Genomic DNA, 16813 nt, shown 5'->3' with positions numbered 1-16813 from the left:
GGGACTATCTGAGCTTCCTGGAAGCCTATTTCCTTTGCCAGATCGGGGAAGTTTCCTTTATTATATTTTCAAATAAGTCTTCAATTTCTTGCTGTTCCTCTTCTCTTTCTGGCACCCATACAATTCAGATACTGGAATGTTTAAACTTGTCCCAGAGATTACTAAGCCTCTCCTCATTTTTTTGTTTCTTAATTCTTGTTCCTTCATTCCATTCTGGTTGAATGTTTATTTCTTCCTTCTGCTCCAAATCATTGATTTCAGTCCTGGTTTCCTTCCTTTAACTGTTGGTTCCCTGTATATTTTTCTTTATTTTACTTTGCATAGCCTTCATTTCTTCCTTCATTTTGTGACCAAACTCAATCATTTCTGTGAGCATCCTGATTACCAGTGTTTGGAACTATACATCAGATAGGCTGTCTATCTCCTCATTGCTTAGTTCTTTTTGTGGAATTTTGATATATTCTTTCATTTGGGCCATATTTTCTCACCTCATGCAGTTGATACATTGCAAGGGGTGGAGCCTTCAGTACTTACCAGGGTGGGGAAGTCCATGTCACTGCATTCTGGTGTTGATTGTGGGGTAGGTGTCAGAGAGGGAATGATGCCACTTGCTCTGCTCTCATCCCACTTTCCGTCACTTCTCTTGCTTCCCACAAGTAGATTGTGTAAGGCTGGGAGTTTCTCCCAACACCACCACCCCTATAGATATTTTTACCACCAGTGGTTTTGAGTTTTTAGTTTCCCACAATGAAATCCTGGGGTTCACAGTCTGTCTTGCTCCCCTGTTGCTCCTCCTGGTTTATCTGCACAAAAAAGGGAGATTGCTCCCAGAGTTCACCACCTGCTGCCTTGCTGTGAATCCTCTCTTCCCTAGCTTCCTCTCTCTGCCCAGGCTGCCTGTCTTCACCGCTCCTACAAGCCTGGATGAATGTTCCTTTAGCTCTTTGGTCATTGGACTTTCATGCAAATGACCTTTTGGCAGATCTGATTGTTCTTTGTTTTTAAATTTGTTGTTATCCTTCTTTTGGTTGTGCAAGGATGCGAAACATTTTTGTCTATGGCTCCATCTTGGCTGGAACTCCTATACCATTTTCTTTTGATTGCTAGGGCCTTATAGTACAGTTTGATATCCGGTACCATGAATTTTCCAGCTTTGTTCTTCTTTACAGCTCAACTTTACTGTGGCAGTTCTAGTACTTCTGTAGTTCCATAAGCATTTTGGAAGTAATTATTATAATTTGGTGAAATATGTCATTGGTATCTTGATAGGAATTGCATAGAATCAATAGATTGCTTTGAGTAGAATGGGCGTTTTTGTAATGTTAATTCTGCCTATCCATGAACAGAGCATATGTTCCCACTTATTTGTATATTCAGGAATTATATTCTCCAGTGTCTTATAGTTTACCCAGTACATATTTTTATATCTTTGCTTACATTACATATTATATTAGGTATTACATTACATAAGATATTTTTATTGCAATTGTAAAGAGATTTTTCTTACATTGTCTCTTTAATAGTTTTCATTGGTGTATAAAAATGTAACTAATTTATGATTATTTTGCATCCTGCATTCACTAGTGAATTCATTTATCATTTCTAGTTTTTGGTGTAATCTTCAGTTGTCTATATACAGTATCATGCCATCTGCAAATGATGACAGTTTTGCTGCTTCTTTTTCAATTTGGATGCCTTTTATTTCTCCATCTCTTCTGATGATTATGGTTAGAACTTTCAGTGCTATGTTTAATAAGAGCAGTGAAAGCAGATGTCCATGTCCTGTTCTCAATCTTAAGGGAAACATTTTTACTGTTGCCCATTGAGTATGATGATGGGTGTATATTTGTAATATTTCAAATATTATCTTTCATTGTTTCATTAAGATATGTTCTTTCTATTTAAACTTACTGCATTTTTTAAAATCACAAATGAGTGCTGGATTTTATCAAATGATTTTCTACATCTATTGATATGGTATTGTGATTTTACACATCATTTTGTTTATCTGAAATATCACATTGATTGATTTGTGGATATTGTACCAACCTTGCATCATGGGAATAAATCCCATTTGATCATATTTGTACTCATTTCCATGTATTGCTGGATCCAGTTTGCTAATACTATATTGAAAATTTTAGTATGTATGTTCATCAGGGATATTGGCCTATATTTTTCTTTCTTTGTAGAGTCTTTATCTGTTTAAGAATTAGGATAATTGTGGCCTCATTAAATGAGCTTGGAGGTCTTCCCTTCTATTCAATAATTTGGAATAGTTCGAGAATGACAGTTTTGAGTTCTTTGAATGTTTGGCAAAATTCAGCTGTGAACACATCCCAACATTTTTTTATTATTTTTGTTGAAAGTTATATGATTACTGCTTCAGTTAAACTACTTGTAATCTGTCTATTCAAATTCTCTGATTTGTCCTGATTTAGTTTTGGAAGATTTTGTGTTTCTAGAAATTTACATGTGTTATTCAGATTGTGCAATTTGTTAGCTTATCATTCTTTGAATTATTTTCTTAAAATTCTTAGTATTTTTTTTGGTGTCACTTGTTACTTCTTTTCATTTTTTATTATACTTATTTGTGCCCTTTTGTTTTTTTTTCTTGATGAGTCCAGTTAAAGATTTTTCCATTTTGTTTATAAGTTCAAAAAAACAGCTCTTGTTTTTATTGATCTTTGTATTGTTTCTTTTAGATTCACTATTTTAATCTTGATGATTTCCTTCCTTCCACTCTGCACTTTTTACGGTTCCTTTAAGTGTAAACTCATATTGTTTATTTGAGTTTTTTGTTTGCTTGTTTCTTGAGGTCGATCTGCATTGCTATTAAACTACCTATTAGGTGCACCATAGATTTTTGGGTTGTGATGTTCTCATTGCATTTGGTTTAAGGTATCTTTTGATTTATATCTTTGATTTTTTGTTAGCCCATTCATTGTTTAGTGACATTGTTTAGCCTACATGTCTATGTGTTTTTCAGTATTTTTATTGATTTTGATTTCTAGTTTCATGCCACTATGGTCAGAAAAGAATATTGATAAAATCTCAGCTTCCTTAAATTTATTAATACTTGTTGTATGTCTTAACATGTAGTATATTCCAGAAAATAGTCTATTATACTTTTAAAACTGTTTATTCTGCTGACTTAGGGTGAAATGCTCTGAAGATATATATTAATACCATGTGCTCTAGTGTGCAGTGCAAGAACACCATTTCTTCTTGATTTTCCATCTGGAAGATCTATCCATTGATGCCCCAAAAGGGTGTTAAAATGTCTACCGTGACTGTACTATTGTCAGCCTCTCCCTTTATGTACATTGAGATTTGCTTTATAACTTCAAATCAGTCAGAATGGTCATCACAAACAAATCAAGAAACAACAGGTGCTGACAAAGTTGTGGAAAAAAGGGAATCCTAGTACACTGTTGGTAGGAATGCAGACTGGTGCAGTCACTGTGGAAAACAATATGGAATTTTCCTCAGAAAACTAAAAATGGAACTGCCTGTTTAGGAGGCAATTCCACTATGGCAATTATTCCCTAAGAATCCTGAAGCATCATTTCAAAACAACCTATGCATCACAATGCTTATAGCAGCACAATTCATAATAGCCAAGTGTTGGAAGCAACCTAAGTACCCATCAGTAAATGAGAAGATCAAAAAATTATGGTACATTTATACAATGGAATTCTACACAGGAGAAAGAAAAGAAAGAGCTCCTTCCCTACATGACAGCATGGATGGAATTGGAGATCATTATGCTAAGTAAAATGAGCCAGGTGGTGAAAGACAAATGTCATATGATCTCACTTACAAGTAGAAACTCATCAACAAAATAAACAAGGAAACAAAATATAACCAGAGACATTGAAATAAAAAAAAACAACTGGCATAAAAAGATGACAGTGAGATAGGTGGGAGCAGAGTCCACTTCCCCCAGCCCACAGAAGGAACTCCTAGCCTATCTTCTCAGGTACGGAGTGAACAGCCAATGGTATCCCAGCAAAGTTGAAGGCTGGAGGACAAAACTGTAGAAGACTACCTAAAAAAGATAGAAATATTTCAAACAAAAAACCTGACCCTACACCTACAAGAACTCGAGAACCAAAAACAAAGACAGCCCAAAGCAGGATAAACAAAGATCAGAGCAGAATTAAACAATATAGAGACTAAAAGCACAATTTTAAGGATCAATAAATCCAGGAGCTGGTCATTTGAAAAGATAAACAAAATTGACAAGTCTTTAAGCAGACTAATCAAGAAAAAGAGAGAATCCAAATAAATACAATCAGAAATGAAAGAGGAGAGATTACAACTGATACCACAGGAATACAAAGGATTGTAAGAAATTGTTACGAAGAACTATATTCTAAGAAATTTGAAAACTTAGGTGAAATAGACAAATTTTTAGAAAAATATAATCTTCCAAAAGTGAGTGAAGAAGAAGAAAGTCTGAACAGACCAGTAACAGCTGATGAAACTGAAGCAGTAATCAAAAAACCCTCAACACACAAAAGCCCTGGACCAGATGGTTTCACAGGAGAATTCTACAAAGCATTTAAGGGAGAGATAACCCCTATCCTTCACATACTATTCCAAAAAATCAAAAATGGTGGAAGACTCCCAAACACTTTTTATGAAACCAGCATCATCCTAATCCCAAAACCAGATAAAGACATAAATAAAAAAAAAAAAAGAAAAGTTCAGGTCAATATGGCTGATGAACATAGATGCTAAAATCCTCAACAAAATATTGGTAAACCACATCCAGTAACATGTTAAAAAGATCATACGCCATGATCAAGTGGGATTCATCTCAGGAATGCAAGGATGGTACAATATTCACAAATCAGTCAATGTAATACATCATATAGACAAAAGCAAAGAAAAAAATCACATGATCATATCAATAGATGTGGAAAAACATTTGATAAGGTACAGCACCCATTTATGATAAAAACACTCAGCAAAGTGGGAATAGAGGAAGTATTCCTCAACATAATAAAGGCCATATACAAGAAACCTACAGACAACATCATACTCAGTATGTAAAAACTCAAAGCTTTCCCACTAAGATCAGTAATGAGACAAGGGTGTCCACTTTCACCATTTCTGAATAGAAACATACTATTGGAAGTCCTAGCCATGGCAATCAGACAAGAAAAACAAATAAAAAGCATCCAAATTGGAAAAGAGGTAGCAAAACTGTCATTGTTTGTAGATGGCATGATACTGTACACAGAAAACCCTATAGACTTAAAACTACTAAAAACCCTAAAAACCCTACTAAAAACCCTAAAAACTACTTGATCTAATAAGTAAATTTGGCAAAACAGCAGGATACAAGTCAATATTTGGAAATCAAAGGCCCTTTTGTACACCAACAACAAAATATCAGAAACAGAAATCAGGGGAAAAATCCCATTTGATACAGCGTCAAGAAAAATAAAGTACCTAGGAAAATTTAACCAAGGAAGTAAAAGACCTGTATTCAGAAAACTACACAACACTGAAGAAGGAAATTAAGAAAGACACAAACAAATGAAAGCATGTATCATGCTCATGTATCAGAATAATTAACATCATCAAAATGTCCATAATACCCAAAGCAACTTATAGATTCAATACAATTCCTATTAAAATAACAATAATGTATTTCACAGATATAGAATAAATATTCCTGAAATTTTTATGGAACCATAAATGACCCCAAAAAGCTGCAGCAATTTTTTGAAAGAAGAACAAAGTAGGAAGGATCACATACCTGAGATCAAACTGCATTACAAGGTTACTGTATTCAAAACAGCCTGGTACTGGCATAAGAACAGACACATAGACCAATGGAACAGAGTAGAGAGCCCAGAAATAAACCCAAATATCTATGGTCAACTAATATTTGACAAAGTGGGCAGAAGCATAAAATGGAGTAAAAATAGCCTCTTGCAACAAATGGTGTTGGGAGATCTAGACAGCTACATGGAAAAAAATAAAACTTGATCACCAACTTATACCATACACAAAATAAATTCAAGGTGTATAAAAGACTTGCATACAAGTTGTGACACCATAAAAGTCCTAGAGGAAAACATCGTCAGGAAATCTCAGACATTCCACTCAGCAACATCTTCACCTATATGTCCCCTAAAGCAAGGGACATAAAGGAAAGAATAAACAAATGGATCCTCATCAAATTAAAAAGCTTCTGCATGGCTAAAGAAAATAGCATTAAAATGAAGAGAGAACCAACTGTATGAAGAAACAGATTTGCCAATGATACATCAGACAAGAGTTTGATCTTCAAAATATATAAAGAACTCACATGACTCCACTCCAGGAAGACAAAGAAAAAAAAAAAACAAATTAAAAAATGGGCAAAATACTTGAACAGACACTTCTCCAAGGAGGACATATAGAGGGCCCACAGGCATATGAAAATAGGTTCAACATCACTAGCCTCTTGACCCACTTATTCCACTGCTGGGATAATTCCCTAAGAATCATGAAACACTAATCCAAAAGAACCTGTGCACCCCAATGTTCATAGCAGCGCAATATACAATAACCAAATAGTGGAAGCAACCTAAGTGCCCATTAGTAAGTGAGTGGATAAAAAAACTGGCACATTTACACAGTGAAATACCATGCAGTAGAGAGGAAGAAGGAGCTCCTACCCTTTGTAACAACATGGATAGAACTGAAGAGCATTATGATAAGTGAAATAAGACAGGCGGTGAGGGACAAAATCCATATGATCTCACCTTTAACAGGAACCTAATCAACAAAAGGAAAAAACAAGCAAAACATAACCAGAAATATTGAAATTAAGAACAAATTGACAGTAACCAGAGGGGAGGTGGGAGGGGATAATGGGGTGAAGGGTTTTCAAGAACAACTTAAAGGACACATGCACAAAATGAAGGAATGGGTGGAAGCAAAGGAAGGAGGTGGGTTTGGATGGGGTCGGGGGGAGTCATGGGCTTTAAATGTAAACAATTGTAATTGAACAACAATAAAATATATTTTTAAAAGAACAAACTGGCAGAACCAGGGGGGATGGGGATGGGGATGGATAACAGGGAAAGTAAAGGGGAAGTATCATCAAGATGCATGTTATAAAGGACACATGGACAAAGCCAAAATAGGGCAGGATCAAGGGTGGCAGGTGGGGATATCTGGGGCAGAGAGGAGTGGTGGGGGCAAAATGGAGACAACTGTACTTGAACAACAATAAAAATATAAAATAAAATAATAAATTTAAAATGCTTTAACTTGGGGAAAAAAGATTTGCTTTATATATTGAGGTGCATAAATATTTACAAAGATATATCTCCATGTTACATTGTTCTTTTATCATTATATAGTGTCCTTCACAGTTTCTTGTTATATAATCTCTGGATTAAAGTTTATTGTGTCACATACAAGTATTGCTATCCCAGCTTTTAAAGTTTTTATTTGCAAGACACATCTTTTTACATTCCTTTATTTTTTTCTCTGTGTCTCTTTCATTCTGATGCAGGTACTGTTAGATAACATACATGTAAGTCTTGTTTTCTTATTACTTCATCTACCCTGTGCATTTTTATTGGAACATTTAAGGAATTTATATTCAAAGTGATGTGGGGGTGGTCAGAGAAGATGGAGGCCGAGTAGATGGAAGCTGAGATCACTTGCCTCTAACTCAGATCCTCAATTGTTCTTCCAAAAAATAACCTGAACAATCAATGAAATCTTAGCTGACATGAAGTTTAGCAACCAAGGAGTACAAAAGACACTTCGCAGTGGGGAGTGAGGAGATTTTATAGATTGAAAGGGAAGTATCTCATATGTGGCACCTGCAGCAGTGGAGAAAACTAGTCACAAATTTCTGCTTTGCAGCTCCCTCCTCTCCCAGGACAGAGAACCTCCAGACCTAGGCTGAGAGTGATTGGCAAGATATATGAAGTTGGAGAGATGCAGGCTACACACACAAGTGAGCAGCATGTCCATAGCTGCAGTATCAAATGCCAACCAAAAGAGTGCTAGAGAGAAAGGGGTCTCTATGTGCACCTGGATCAGGCAGAGGTAGGCTGTGGCCAGCTGTGACAGAGGCTTTTGGCTTTTTGGAGAGGTGGTATGTTGGAGAACTGGACAGTGACTTGGTACAGCAGTGGGTGTTCCCAGAAAGACCTTTTAAAAGTGGAGCTGAAGCATGCTGGGCAGGGACCCCATGCACAGCTGCCCAGCCAGCAAAGAGGTGAGAGTGAAAGTGTGGTTTGCTCTCATTGAATACAGCTGGGCAGAGAAATCAGAAAGTTGCACAGCAAGGGTATTTCTGGGCCCCATCCTAGTGCAGCTAGTAGGCCGGAGGCTACCCAAAGTGGAGAGTCTGGAACTGGGTCTGCTGTGAGGGCAGTGGGCAAAGAACAGGATGGGTGACAGTTGAGCACCTGTGGTTATTTACAGCCAGGCAGAGTCACCTTCCCTAGCAGAGTTCATACCTCTGAGAAGAGAAAGGTGCACCCAGACCCCACATCCTGCCAGATGGCAAGCACCATATCCAACAATGGGGAAGCTCTGCAAAACAGGCAAGTCAGGCTCAAAAAACCCCTGCAGGGTTCATATCTGCAGGACAAAGATAGGAAGAGAAATGCCTGAAGTGCCTATTTTGAACTCCTCTCAGGGAGACAAAATACACTGGTTCCTAGGGCCCTATTCCACTGAGACCAGCAACACAGAGAGATTATAAATCAGTATATCAAGGGAGGATCACGGCACCACCCTGCCTTGGCTCTCACACTGAGCTGCCATCAGCACCAAGCAGAAAATAGCTGACTCTCATACACAGATTGGCTCCTCCCTTGAAATGGGCAGTTAGTTCATCAGAAAGTACACATTATTGGAAATAAGCTGGGATGGACTAAGTCAGGTGGTGTAGGGGCAAGAGGAACACACCCACAATTATCCCAGAAGACTGAACAGTGACTCCCAGGGTAGACCCCAGGGTCCGCCCCAATCACAACAGAAGTCCCCTCTGGAGGCAACTGAAGGTGATCATGCAGTGCTGCCAGAAGTTAGAAGACCTACCCCTGGAAACTGAGCTGATAAAAAGCCAGAGGCAGATCCAGAAGAAGGCAGAAGGCAAACAACAAAACCTGCTAAGACAAATTCCATTTCATTCTTCTTCAAAATTTGTGTTACTTTTTCTCTAATAGATGCTTTTAACACTTCAATTGTATTCCAACTAATTCTCTATTTTTGTCTTTTATTTTTTAAAGTTTATTTTAGGTTTTTTTTAAGATTGTACTTATTTATTTTTTAGATAGGGAAGGGAGGGAGAAAGAGAGAGAGAAAAACATCAATGTGCGGTTGCTGGGGGCCATGGCCTGCAACCCAGGCATGTGCCCTGACTGGGAATCGAACCTGCGATACTTTGGTTCGCATCTGCGCTCAATCCACTGAGCTATGCCAGCTAGGTATTTTTTATTCTTTTTATTTACAGTTTTGTATTTTATTTTATTTTTATTTTAAATCTCACATTGTATCATTCCTTTGTCTTACTCCATTTTATCTTCTTCTCACCCTTTCATATTTTTGTTTTAAAATATATTTCCCCCTTTCTGTGCCTTGTTCCTATTATTTACCATTACTATTTGTCCTTCCTCTATACTCTCAAAATCATTTTGCTTACTTTTAGTCAGCTCACATTCTGTTTCCCGTTAGTATTCTTATTTTCCTTCCAACTTTAAAATCATTGCTTATTTGGCATGGATATTGTAGTTATTGTTGTTGTTTTTTTCTGTCTTGTTCTTATTTATTCACTATTTTTTATTTCAACTCCTAAGTTACTCTCTCCCTGTTTCACTATGTTATGCTTTCCTCCTGCCCTCACTTATTTGAGTTTTGCATATTATTTTTTTTTTACCTCTAAGCATGAATTCTGTTACTTACTCTTGTTATTCCTCCTCCTTATCTCAAAATCATTTTTCCTTACTATAGTCATTCCTTATTCTCTTTTCTATTTCTTATAATATTCTTATTGTCTTTCACCTTTATTAATTGTTGATTACTGTTGTTATTGACTTTTCTATGTTTTTTCTTCAATTTAGTTCCTATTGGTTCACTATTTTTTAATTTTATTTCAAACCTCATATTATACTCTTGCCTTTTCTTACTCCATTTGCCATTACTTCCCCCCTTTTCACTTACATTTCAAATTCTATTTTCTCGCTTTTTTTGCCTTGTTTCAATTCCCTACATTTATTATTTCTCCTCCCTGTTTCCCCTCAAAATCATTTTTCCCTCCTTTAGTCATCTCATATTCTTTTTTCCTGTCTTACAATATTATTTCTTTCCACCCATATTAAACTTTGCTCACTTGCTGTTGATATTGTTGATGTGGAAGGGGGAAATTTTGCTAGCATGGGTTTTGTTTTCTGAGTAGTTTTGTTTTGCTCTGCCAGCACCTGAACAACAGCATACAAGAATACAAGACATGGTGGTGATTGTGATTGTCAGCCAGCCAGCTGGAGGGGAGAACACAATGGTGAACGAGCCATCAATAATTAAAGCACAATTACAATAAGAGTGACCAAATAAATTGAATAAAGAGCATCCTTAGAGCCTCCATATCAGCAAATTAAAGATACTATACCACTGCATCCCACAGAACACCTACCACAAATACCATCTGCATGAAGATGGGCAGTTAAAACTGAGAAACCTGAGATACAGAAACAAACAAAAAGATTCACCTAAAATGGGAGGACAAAGAAAAAAATCCCCAACTGAAAGGAAAGGAGGAATGCTGAGAAAATGAGCTAAATTAATTTCAGGCAAGCAATTCATCAGACATAGAGTTCAAAATAATGGTTATAATGATGCTCAAGAAATTCAGTGAGAACTACAAGGAATATTATGACAGCTACAAGGAACTTATGGAACTTAAAAACTGTGAATAAGACCAGGAAAAATTAAGAATACAATATCAGGAATGAGGAATACATTAGAAGGAATTAAAAGCAGGCTCAATAAATCAGCGGACTGAATCAGAGAATTGGAAAACAAAGAACAAAAAAAAAACAGTCAGAGGAAGAAAATGAAAAAAGACACAAAATGAATGAAGATAGTATAAGGGAGCTTCACGACAACATGAAATATTACAACACTTGCATCATAGGAATATAAGAAGGAGAAGAAAAGGGGCAAGGGATAGAAAATCTCTTTGAAAAAATGACAGAAAACTTCCCTAACTTGGTGAGGGAAGAAATCATGCAAGTTCAGGAAGCATGGGTCACAATTAAGAGGAACCCAGGAAGGTCCATTCTAAGAAACAGCATAATTAAAATGAAAAAAAAAATTAACACATAAAGAGAATCTTAAAGGCAGCAAGGGAGAAACAGCTACTAACACACAAGGGAGCTCTGATAAGGCTATCAGCTGATTTCTTAACTTCTTAACATAAATAATACAAGCCAGAAGGGACTGGCATGAAATATTTTAATTACTGAAAAGCAAGAACTTGTAACCAAGACTACTCTAACCAGCAAGACTCTGATTTAAAATGGAAGGTGAAATAGAGAACTTCCCAGAAAAAGAAAGCTAAAAAAGTACATCTCCACCTATCCAGTACTGCAACACATGCTAAAGAGACTGCTATAAAAAGGAGAAGAGAAAGAAACACAGATATGGAAAAATGGCAAAGAATAAGTGTTGATAAATAATAACCTTAAACATAAATGGATTAAGCATTTCAATCAAAGGTCATAGGGTGGTTGAATGGATGGGCAAACATGGCGGTCTACAAGTGACAAACCTCAGAACAATGTACACAGGTTGAAAGTGACAGAATGGAAAAACATACTCCAAGCAAACAGGCATGAAAGAAAGATGGAATAGCAATACTTATATCAGACAAAAGAGACTTCAAATAAAAAGCCATAAAAAGGGACAATGAAGGTCACTACATAATATGTAAAGGAATAGCACAATAGGAGGATATAACCCTTTTAAACATATATGCACCCAACATAGGAACACATAAATTATAAAGAAAATCTTGGAGAACTTCAAGAAATGTATTAACAACACAGTCATAGTATACTATTTTAACACTCCATTGTCAACAATGGATAGATCATTCACACAAAGAATAAATAAGGATATTGTGGCACTTAAAGGCACTATAGATCAAATGGACATAATCAATATATACAGAAACTTTGACCCCAAAGAAGCAAAATACACATTCTTTTCAAATTCACATGGAACATTTTCAAAGACAGACCACATGGAAGTATACAAAACATGCCTCAACAAATTCAAGAAAATTGAAATCATATCAAGTATGTGCCCAGATCACAATGGCTTGAAACTACAAATCAACCTCAAGAAACAAACTCAAAAACATTCAAACACATGGAGACTGAATAGTATGCTATTAAATAATGAATGGGTTAACAATGACATCAAGGAAGAAATGAAAAATTATCTAGAAATGAATAAAAGTGAACACACAAGAGCCCAAAACCTATGGGACACAGCAAAGGCAGTCCTAAGAGGGAATTTCATACCAATAAATGCCTACCAAAAGAAGATAGAGAAATCTCAAATAATCTATCCCTACAACCGAAAAAGCAAGAGGAACAAAAACAAACAATGGCCAGGGTGAATTGAAGGAAGGAAATAATCAAGGTCAGGGAAGAATTAAATGAAATAGACACTAAAAGAACAATTTAACGGATGAGCAAATCCAAGAGCTCATTCTTTAAGTAAATAAAATTGATAAGCTTTTAACACGATTTATCAAGAATAAAAGAGAGAAGACCAAATAAATAAAATCAGAAATGAAAGAGAAGTTACATCCAATACCAAAGAAATACAAAGGATTATAAGAAATTTCTACAACCAACTATATGCCAAGAAACTGGACAACCTGGGCAAAATGGACAGATTTCTAGGAACATACAAGCTTCCAAAACTCAATCAGGAAGATGCACAAAACATTCTGCATCCTGAATAGATTGATAAACAACTACTGACATTTGAAGCAGTAATCAAAACTACTCCCAAAAGCACACAACGCCCTGGACCAGAAGAATTCACAGGAGGCATTTTTACCATATATTTAGGAAAGAAACTAATTCCTCTCCTCAAAATACTCCAAAAAATTCAAGAACAGGGAAGACTCCCAAACTCTTCATGAGGCAAGTATCATCCTAATTCCAATACCAGTAATTAAACAACAAATAAAGAAAACTACAGGCCAATATATTGATGACATAGATGCTAAAATCCTCAACAAAATACTGGCAATCCAGATTCAGAAATACATTAAAAAGATCATACACCATAATTAATTGGGATTCATCTCAGGGATACAAGGGTGGTACAATGTTCAGAAAGCAATAAATATAAAACACCACATAAAAATATGATAGACAGTAACAAGAGGTGAGGTGGGAAGGGAAAATGGGAGGGGGAGGGGGAAGAGTGGTCAGGAACATGTATAAAGGACACATGGACAAAGCCAAAGGAGGTTAGGATCAAGGGTGAGAAGTGAGGATGGCTGGGTGGAGGGAGGAAAAATAAATAAATGTATCAATATTCAGCCATTCAAAAAACATGATGGATAAAAATCACATGATCATATTAATAGATGCTGATAAAGCATTTGAGAAAATCCAACACCTGTTTATGATAAAAAAAACACTTAGCAAATGGGGAATAGAGGAATCATATCTCAACATAATAAAAGCCCATGTATGAGAACCTACATCCAGCATTATACTGAACAGGCAAAAATTCAAAGCTTTCCCCTTAAGATCAGAAGAAAATAACGAATTTCTGCTTTCACCACTCTTATTCAACATAGTAATGAAAAGTTGTAGCCACAGCAATCAGACAAGAAAAAGATTATAAAAGTCATCAAAATTGGAAAAGAGGGAGTGTAACTGTCCTTATTTTCAGAGGCACATGATAGTGCACATAGAAAAACCTATAGTCTCCACCAAAAAACTACATGACCTAATAAGTGTATCAGCAAAGTAGTAGGATACAGTCAATATTCAGAAATTGATGGCACTCTTGTACACAAACCAATGAATTATCAGAAAGAGAAACTAAGGAAAATAATCCTATTTACCATAGGAACAAGAAAAAGAAATGCCTGGAAATAAATTTAACCAAGGAAGTAAAGGACCTGTATTTGGAAATCTATAGAACACTAAAGGAAGAATTTTAGGATATATACATAATTGGAAGCATATACCATGTTCATGGATTGGAAGAATCAATATCATTAAGAAGTACATCTATCTAAAGATTTAATCCAATTCCAAATAAAATATCAATAACAAATTTCACAGATCTATAACAAATATTCCAAAACTTTACATGGAACCAAAACAGACTCTAAATAGCCTCAGTAATCCTGAGATTGAAGAACAAAGTTGGAGGGATCACAATACTTGATATTATACTATGAGGCCACTGTAATGAAGAATGTCTGATACTAGCATAAGCACAGACAAATAGATCAATGGAACAGAATAGAGAGCTCAGATATAAACCAATGTCTCTATGGTCGATTAATATTCAATGAAGAGGGCATGAGTATACAATGGAGTAAAAACAGTCTCTTCAATAAATGTTGTTGGGAGAAATGAACTGTTACATGCACTAAAATGAAAGTAGATCGCAAACTTACACATACACCAGAATAAACTTAAATGGATAAAGGAATTAAATACATCATGATACCATAAAAATACTGAAAATATAGGCAGAAAAATTTCAGACATTGTATGTAGCAAGATTTATTTTTGCCAATATATCTCCTAGGGCAAAATAAGTAAAGGGAAAAAATAAACAAAACGGGACTACGTCAAACTAAAAGCTTCTGCATGGCTAAGAAACCATCATCAAAATGGAAAGGGGACCGACTTTGGGAGAACTTATTTGCCAATGATACATCAGACAAGGGTTTGATCTTCAAAAAATATAAAGAACACATATAACTCAATACCAAGAAGATAAACAATCCAATTAAAAAATAGGCAAAGGACCTAAATAGACACTACTGCATACACAGGGCCCATAGGCATATAAAAAGATACTTCTCATCACTAGCCATCAGAAAGATGCAAATGAAAACCACCATTGAGATTCACCTCACATCAGTCAGAATGGCCATCATTAATAAATCAACAAGCAACAAGTGCTGGCAAGTATCTAGAGAAAAGAGAACCATAGTACACTGCTGGTGGGAATGCTGACTGGTGCTAACCACTGTGGGGAAAGTGTGGAATTTCCTTTAAAAAATAAAAATGGAACTGATTTTGACCTAGGAATTCCACTGCTGGGAAAATACCCTAAGAATTCTGAGCACCTGTTCAAAAGAATGTATGCACCCTATGTCATAGCAGCACTATTTACCATAGTCAAGTCCTAGGAGTAGCCTAAGTACCATCAGTAAATGAATGAATCAAAAAACTGTGGTATATTTGCACAATGGAATACTATGCAGCATAAAAAAAGAACTCCTACCTTTTGTGACAGCGTGGGTGGAACTGGAGAGTATTGTGTTAAATGAAATAAGCCAGTCAGAAAAAGACAAATACCAGATGAGTTCAGCTATAAAAGTGGAATCTAATGAACAAAATAAACTAATAAACAAAATAGAACCATAGGAATTGAAACATGGAGCAGACTGAAAGCAACCAGAGAGGAGAGGAACAATAGTGGAAAGACGAGGGAGGGTTAGACAAAAAATATGTATGACAATATTGTGGGAATTGACTATGGGAGCCAGGGGTGGGATGGGCAGATGAGGGTAAAGGGAACTAAATTGAGATAACTGTAATAGAATAACAATAAGAAATGATTAAAAAACAAATGTCATAACATCATAAAAGTCCTACAGGAAACATAGGCAGGAGAATTTCAGATATCGACCATAGCAATGTTTTTGACTATATACCTCCCAGGACAAATGAAATAAAGGAAAAAATAAATAATGGGACTACATCAAACTAAAAAGCTTCTACATGGCTAAAGAAACCATCATCAAAATGAAAGGGAACTGACTGTATAGGAAGCATATTTGCCAATGATACATTGCACAAGGGGTCTGATCTCCAAAATGCATAAAGAACTCATACGACTTCAACACCAGGAAAACATAAAATCCACTTAAAAATGAGGAAAGGATCTAAATAGACACTTCCCCAAAGAGAACATACAGATGGCCCATAGACATACTAAATATGCTCAACATCACTAGCCATCAGAGAGATGCAAATTAAACCACATGAGATATCACCCTGACATAAATCAACAAACAACAAGTGCTGGTAAGGATACAGAAAAAAGAGAACCCTAGCACATTGTTTGTGAGGGTACAGACTGGTACAGCCATTTTGGAAGTTAGTATGGAATATCTTTTAAAAATTAAAAATGGAACTGCCTTTTAACCTGCTTCTGGGAATGTACCTTAAGAATCTCGCCCTAGCTGATATAGCTCAGTGGACTGAGCATGGGCTGGGAACCAAAGTGTCCAGGTTCGATCCCAGCCAGGTACATGCCTGGGTTGCAGCATCATACCCCCCAGCAACCGCACATTGATGTTTCTCTCTCTCTCTCTCTATCTCCCTCCCCTCCCTCTCTAAAAATAAATAAATAAATAATTAAAATTTAAAAAAAAAAGAATCTCGAATCACCAGTTCAAAAGAACTTATGCATCCATCTGTTCATAGTGGCACTATTTACAATAGCCAAGTGATGGAAACAGCCTAAGTGCCCCTCAGTAAATGAGTGAATCAAAAACCTG

The 16813-nt window shown here is 36.1% G+C and overlaps 1 protein-coding gene across 1 annotated transcript in view; it reads right to left on the bottom strand.

Annotated features, from left to right (window-relative positions):
* The window catches only part of HECW1 (HECT, C2 and WW domain containing E3 ubiquitin protein ligase 1), a 583340-nt gene that overhangs the window by 558808 nt on the left and 7719 nt on the right, over window positions 1-16813 (bottom strand). Inside the window, 1 exon segment of the mRNA XM_028525426.2 lies at window positions 11607-11616. Coding sequence (XP_028381227.1) covers window positions 11607-11616 — 10 coding nt within the window.

This window comes from Phyllostomus discolor, chromosome 10, assembly GCF_004126475.2.
Source record: "Phyllostomus discolor isolate MPI-MPIP mPhyDis1 chromosome 10, mPhyDis1.pri.v3, whole genome shotgun sequence".
Classification (NCBI taxonomy): Eukaryota; Metazoa; Chordata; class Mammalia; order Chiroptera; family Phyllostomidae; genus Phyllostomus; species Phyllostomus discolor.
The sequence above is the reverse complement of the archived record's forward strand: the minus strand, read 5'-3'. Positions and strand labels throughout refer to the sequence as shown.